This window comes from Ictalurus punctatus, chromosome 27, assembly GCF_001660625.3.
Source record: "Ictalurus punctatus breed USDA103 chromosome 27, Coco_2.0, whole genome shotgun sequence".
NCBI classification, from domain to species: domain Eukaryota; kingdom Metazoa; phylum Chordata; class Actinopteri; order Siluriformes; family Ictaluridae; genus Ictalurus; species Ictalurus punctatus.
Genome location: NC_030442.2, coordinates 19075001 through 19082500, shown reverse-complemented (window position 1 = coordinate 19082500; position 7500 = coordinate 19075001). Strand labels below are relative to the sequence as shown.

General features: G+C 39.6%; 2 protein-coding genes across 2 annotated transcripts in view; one reads left to right on the top strand and one right to left on the bottom strand.

The window, feature by feature from the left end:
* Positions 1 to 5622, top strand: part of cmtm4 (CKLF-like MARVEL transmembrane domain containing 4) — a 14742-nt gene extending 9120 nt beyond the window's left edge. Inside the window, exons 4-5 of the mRNA XM_017458491.3 lie at positions 2179 to 2277; positions 2405 to 5622. Of these exons, the coding sequence (XP_017313980.1) occupies positions 2179 to 2277; positions 2405 to 2557 (252 nt within the window). The 3' untranslated portion in view covers positions 2558 to 5622. The remainder of the gene's footprint in view (positions 1 to 2178; positions 2278 to 2404) is intronic.
* Positions 5623 to 5769: 147 nt separating this feature from the next.
* cmtm3 (CKLF-like MARVEL transmembrane domain containing 3) overlaps positions 5770 to 7500 on the bottom strand; it is an 8812-nt gene continuing 7081 nt past the window's right edge. Inside the window, exon 5 of the mRNA XM_017458494.3 lies at positions 5770 to 7500. This exon is cut by the window's right edge and continues 286 nt beyond it. The gene's annotated coding sequence lies outside the window, so the exon portion shown is untranslated.

The following is a 7500-nucleotide window of genomic DNA, read 5'->3' as shown; positions in this document are numbered from 1 at the left end:
TCTATCTATCTATCTATCTATCCGTCTATCTATATATCTATCTATCTATCTATCCGTCTATGTATCTATCTATCTATCTATCTATCTATCTATCTATCCGTCTATCTATATATCTATCTATCTATCTATCTATCCGTCTATCTATATATCTATCTATCTATCCATCTATCTATCTATGTGTCTGTCTGTCTATCTGTCTGTCTATCTGTCTGTCTATCTGTCTGTCTATCTGTCTGTCTTTTGCGACATGATGTAACTCAGTTTTTTCATCTTTCTGTTTTCTCTCACGTCAGAAACGACACACAGCAATGTGAAAAGTTGAACTTTTATTTCCAGAGAGCTGCACATTCCTGAGGGATATTTTCCCATCCAACCAAAACCGCACACACACACACACACACACACACACACACACACACACACACACGCACACTGCTATCTTCCATGTGATATTTTAATTTCCTGCCCAAACTGAGTGACTCACTGACTTTACTCTCAGACTATTTACATTAAACCTATTTATTTATTATTTATCTCTCTGTCTCTCTCTCTCTCTCTCACACACACACACACACACACACACACACACACACACACACACACACACACACGATGAAGGTAAAGTAGATCTGTGCTCCAGTGTGTGTTTTTCTGTATAATGATCACATTCCCGACTGGTCAGAATTCCTGCTGCAGCTCAGACACACAGAATGAGCCTCTCACCTTATATTCAGCTCTCATGTAGAGATTAAAGAGATTAATGCGCACAGTTCACATTAACATTCCTTTATGTAATCAATAAACACTGTGTGCGTGTGTGTGTGTGTGTGTGAGTGTGTTTGTGTGTGTGTGTTTGTTTGTGTGTGTTTGTGTGTGTGTGTGTTTGTCTGTGTGTTTGTGTGTGTGTGTTTGTTTGTGTGTTTGTGTGCGTGTGTGTGTGTGTGTCTGTTGTCTTCTTTGCCTTTAAACATCTTCAGAACACAGAAAGTGTGTGTATTTACAGGGTAAAACGATCCCCATTTTGAGAAGACCCTCATTAGCGTACGGCGGTACCATGTGACCTGACTGTGTGTGTTTCAGGAGCTCAGAAAATCTACCACACCTCATGAAACTTTACACATGAAGTGAGCAACGCTCAATATGTTAAAAATGCTCCATTATTTATTACATACCAGTATTATTTATCTTATATACATGTCTTATTCAAAGCGGGCGTGGTTAAATTGGGCTGGTGCAGAACGTCTCATCCAGAGCAGTCCTCAGAACGATACGCTGCTATGAAACACTCGCTTGTGCAGAAGGCTGATATTCACCAGATCGAAAGTACTGCAGATACGTTTCATACGAGCATGTTCTCTGTGTGTGTGTGTGTGTGTGTGTGTGTGTGTGTGTGTGTGTGTGTGTGTGTGTGTGTGTGTGATATTTGAAACCCAAGTAGGGATGGAGAGAGTGTGTGAAAGAAAAAGAATGAGAGGGAGAGAGAGTGAGACAGAGAGAGACAGATACAGTGTCATGTGACATTGTGTGTTAAGTCATTCGCATCATGTGTTCAGTCACACACTGGGATAACCGGTCAACTGGAACCATTGTTCCCCTGTGGGACACACACACACACACACACACACACACACACACACAATCATCTGTTTGATCTTTAATACTAATACAATTAGGTTTAGTGTTAGTGTTAATGTTAGTGTTAATGTTAGTGTTAGTGTTAGTGCGCCACCTCATGGCAGAATGATGACTCTGCACTTATTTACTCCACTGACTGTACGCTGTGAATGAAGCAGTGTGTAATGTGATAATGGAGGATGTGATCAGATCTGAACGACTTAATGATGTAATGAAATTTGACCTTTTTACACCACAACTATGGGTGTGTATTCCGCTACTTTAAGTTCAGCATCAGCCAATCAGAGGTGAGAAACACACACACACTCCCCTATACACTGCATCAGCCAATCAGAGGTGAGAAACACACACACACTCCTCTATTCACTGTTATTATCTCTCAGTATTATCAGTGCACATGTCAGTGAATTTATATTAATTGTACAGTGACAGTGTTGTATATAAAGTGTGTGTGTGTGTGTGCGTGTGTGTGTGCGTGTGTGTGTGCGTGTGTGTGTGCGTGTGTGTGCGTGTGTGTGTGCGTGTGCGTGTGCGTGTGTACAGGACCTGATTAACGCTGTGTGCTGCACACTGTTCTTCTTCATCGCCTCGGTGGTGTTAGCGGCGTTCAACCACAAGAGTGGAGCAGAAATCGCTGCCGTGGTAACCACATTACTCACTGCTCCTTTAATTACTCTTTACTCCGATACACTCTCCCTAAACCTGTGTGTGTGTGTGTGTGTGTGTGTGTGTGTGTGTGTGTGTGTGTGTGTGTGTGTGTGTGAGACAGATCTTCGGCTTCGTGGTGACGTTGGTGTACGGTGTGAACACGGGTGTGTGTGTGAAACTGTGGCGTTTAGGAGACCAGCGCCCCCTACAGACCAGCGAGTACACACGCGCCAGGACGGCCTCGCGTGGCGAAGTGGAGACACGACCCGAATAACTAACACACACACAACACACACACACACACACACACACACAACACAACACACACACACACAACACAACACACACACACACACAACACAACACACACACACACATACACACACACACAACACACATTAAACACACACACACACAACACACATTAAACACACACACACAAACACTTCTTGCTCCCCTGATGTGTATATTTATGGTTAATTATGAAGTTGTATAATTATTGTACTACTTTATTATCATGCTGGTATTTATAAACTACACACACTACACTACACACACTACACATTATACACAATACACCTTACACACTACACATTATACACTTTACACACTACACACACTACACTTTATACACTTTACACACACTACACATTACACACTACACATTATACACTTCACACACTACACACACTACACTTTATACACTTTACACACACTACACATTACACACTACACATTATACACTTCACACACTACACCTTACAAACTACACATTACACACACTACACCTTACACACTACACACTACACATTACACACACATACAAACAGTATACAAACTACACACTATAAACTACACACTATAAACTACACACTATACAGAGTTGATACGACATTAAATGTGGACCAAACGTGTTTTATAGCCGATTTATAAACATTAATGTGGAATTAATTCTGAAGGGGTTGTGTGTGTGTGTGTGTGTGTGTGTGTGTGTGTGTGTGTGTGTTTATACTTCACCCCAAAATGTATTATTTTTTATATTTCCAAGTTTTAAATTCTGCTCTTACGGTGTTCCATTTCTGTATTTAGCCATTTATACTCGAGCTAATTTCTAACACAGTCCAGTCATGAGTGTTAGTGATTAATCATCATCATCTGTGCTAGGCCCTAGTGTTTCAGCTAGCTCTGAGCGTTGCGCTAGTCAGTAGAGTTTCAGCTAGCTCTGAGCGTTGCGCTAGTCAGTAGAGTTTCAGCTAGCTCTGAGCGTTGCGCTAGTCAGTAGAGTTTCAGCTAGCCCTGAGCGTTGCGCTAGTCAGTAGAGTTTCAGCTAGCTCTGAGCGTTGCGCTAGTCAGTAGTGTTTCAGCTAGCTCTGAGCGTTGCGCTAGTCAGTAGTGTTTCAGCTAGCTCTGAGCGTTGCGCTAGTCAGTAGTGTTTCAGCTAGCCCTGAGCGTTGCGCTAGTCAGTAGAGTTTCAGCTAGCTCTGAGCGTTGCGCTAGTCAGTAGTGTTTCAGCTAGCTCTGAGCGTTGCGCTAGTCAGTAGTGTTTCAGCTAGCTCTGAGCGTTGCGCTAGTCAGTAGAGTTTCAGCTAGCTCTGAGCGTTGCGCTAGTCAGTAGAGTTTCAGCTAGCTCTGAGCGTTGCGCTAGTGTTTGAATCACCAGCATTTATTTATTAATACTCATGATTATCTGCTAGTCTGTACTGTGTGGAATCATTTTTCATTCTGTGCTATTAAGGGCTAGTTGCTAGTGTTTATGCTAGTCACACATGGGCTATTAGCTGGTTTCTGTGCATTAGTGAGGGGTAGTCAGGATCTGTGTGGGTAGTTAGCATTTGGGCTATTCGCACATTACAATAAAGAATACAAAATACAAAATAAATAAAACTCCAATGTAAATAAAACATGACGTAAGCCGAATCTACAGAAAATAACATGATATTAATTTAAATAATTTAATAACCAACTGAAAAACCTTTTGTTTTGGGGGTTTTGTTTGTTTTTATTTTGAAATTTGGACCAGACTCTGTAAAAGTTCTTTAACTGTAGTGTGTTAATTTATCTTTAAAATGTTCTTTTGGTAGTGATTTTATATTTAACATCTTTGTGTGTGTGTGTGTGTGAGAGAGAGAGAGTGAATGATGATGATGTTCAGATTTCAGTCTATTTATAAATACGTTTGATTTATTCTGTGTGATAACATCAGTGTTGCAGTGTTTGTTACCCCTCTCTGTAGGGCCTAGTACTCTTCTGTCCCCTTGTACACGGTTTTATAGATTTTAAAGCAATGACATTTAGTTTAAAATGACTCAGTCGGCGTTAACTCATGCTGAACGTTATCTCTGTGACAGAAACAAAATTATTTTGGAAAAGTAACGTGTAATCATTTACTGAGATTTAAAGTGAAGATTTGATGCTAATAATTGAGTCTCAGATGGTGTGTTTTGCGCTAGTTGCTAATGATCGAGGTTAGCAGCGATTCTGATTAGCCGCTAGCTGTGATTAGCCTGCTATACATAGAGAAATGGGCGGAGCCATCATGTTATCCGAAATGTACAAAATCGTTGATTGTAAATGATGCTAATTAGGAGTGAAAATCTGTTAGCATTTAGGTACTCGCTAGCATATTTACTTAAGTCATAGACATCAGGCCTAGTCGCTAGCGCTTTAACTAGTTATTAGCATCTGAGCTACCTGAACATAAATTGGGATAAATTATAAAAATGAAAAAAATTCAGTGAAATAAAAGAACAGCATGAGATAAAAAAGAGGTGATTTAAAATCTTAAACTTTAATGTTTGATTTCTGCACCACAGACATTCGGGTACTACAAAGAGTGTAGTGTGTGTGTGTGAGTGTGTAGTGTGTGTAGTGAGAGTGTAGTGTAAGTGTGGTGTCAGTGTGTGATTTGAGACGGAGCCTGAATTCAGCGTAATAATTTAAATATTTTAAGGAACACTGCGAATATTTTGAAGGACAATCGAAGGACTATTTTAATGAAGGTTTAATTTCTCTACAACAGCACTGTGTGTGTGTGTGTGTGTGTGTGTGTGTGTGTGTGTGATTTTCTCTCTCTGGTTGTGCTTTATTACTCTGATTGTGTAATGAAACACTCCTCCTCTATAATAATGATAGATGAATATGGGATTGTAATTGTACGGATGATTATTTATCCCGTTGTAGTCGAGGGTTAATAATCCGACACTGTGATTGGTTAAACAGGAACACAGCCGCTCTCAGATCTGTATTTTTATATTTATGGAGCTGTGTCGATTTACAGAAACTAATTTTTACACAAATTCTGTGTTCATTTGTGAAATGAATAAATTTGGACTGAACGCAGCTGTTGTTTGTTTTTCTTTCTTTCTTTAAAAAAAAAATCTAAAATCAATTCTCAGCCTTCAGAATGATGTTCTTAAAGTTCTTTTGAAATGTTTACATTTAAATGTACAGTTATATTTATTATTTACACACATACCAACAAAAATATTCAATTCTTTCTTCCTGTTTTATTAAACAAAACACGACATGTTCTCGGTTTAAATCAGAAAATACCGAGACATTAAGCTGGTATTAAAATAAAATGATGCTAATCGTGCAATAATAAGAAGAATAATAATTAAAAAAAAGAATAATAATAATAAAGTGTGGTATAAACAGTGATGTACGGTGTTACAGAACACGCGTGAGAGCAGTAAGCAGGTGTGAGCGCTCACTGTATATACGAGTGGGCGTAGTAACAGGGTCTGACGCCCTCTAGTGGCTGGCTGCAGTACAGTTTAAACTCCGCCCCTTCTCATGTTCGTGAAAGGGACACTAGGCAAACCCTGATTTGAAGCTACACCTCCACAAATTAACAGCGTTCTGTCGTTTTTACAACATATCAAGTTCAGTTGTCCCTGATATTTCCCCCAGTATTTGTCCTCACGATGAATACATTTTATCTGGTGATAAATAAACGGGCGTGGTTGATGAGGTGAGTGACAGGTGAGGACAGTTTCGAGTCCGTACAGGAGTCAGTGGAGTTTTTTGCGCTTTTTTGTGGAAAATTACTCGAATTGTAGGAAATAGTTGTGTACACTCCTACAGTGATGTTTGTTTGTTGGTAAATGAGAGGTTTTAGCGGTACTCGTGTTCCACACACGTGAATGGAAGAGGCTTTTGGCTGAATGCGTGTTTTGACGCGTCTCGGCCCGAATCTGTGGAAAATCTGCGGTGATTTTGAAAACTAGTAAACTCTGAATATTGTGGAGTTTCCTCGATCTCTGATGTTGTTCACTCATATATACAGTCATCGGGAGTGACACAAATACACACGTGCAAATACATAAAATACACACATATGTGTACACATGTGAGTGGTGAGAGGGATGTGACCAGACACCCACCTGTCAGCACAAACATTCACACTTCACATCAGCTCAGTTATAATTCAGATTATTCTGGTGCAAAAATAAAACAACAACAACAAAAATAAAGAAAATAAAGCAGTGGTTAGTTTAAAAAAGTCCTTCATACGTAAAACACACACACACACACACACACACACACACACACACACACTAAACACTGTTTGAAAGGCTTCCAATTCTAACACGTAAACACAACCATTTGGTAATTAAAATATTTTGGGTTCCATGCAGCACTGTGAAGTTTCTTCAGTCAGGGTTCTGTGTAGATTTCAGAAAGAGAACATTCTCCTAGCTTCCTAACAAGAATAAAACCTCTTTAGAAAACTAGAATTATAATTAACATCCAAAGAAGCCTGGAGCGTACAGCTTTATAAAAGGCACTTCACACAGAAGGTCAAAGGTCATTAGGTCACAGTCACCCCAAAAGGTCACGCAGTCTTTGACGCTTTGGTCACTGCAGGACAAGAATCTTATTGACTTCCCCGGGAGTGTGTGTGACTCAAGTGCGCACTTGAACACACTCAAACTCAGCAACATGAACACATTTACGCTAACAATAATGTCACTTCATGTTCTCAGATTAAGAAAAAAAAAAGGAGGCGGGGCTATGGTGATGTCACAAAGGTTGTAAACCTATAACAGTCCAGTCTGCAAATGACGAGAGGATAATGATAGTGCAGGTGCTTTTAAAATGCAAAAATTATTATGATGTTATCAAGTTCAGATGATGTTAGAGAGCTTCCTAATTTGCATACTCGTACATATTCATACATATCATACATATTCATACATCTCAGTATTTTTAATA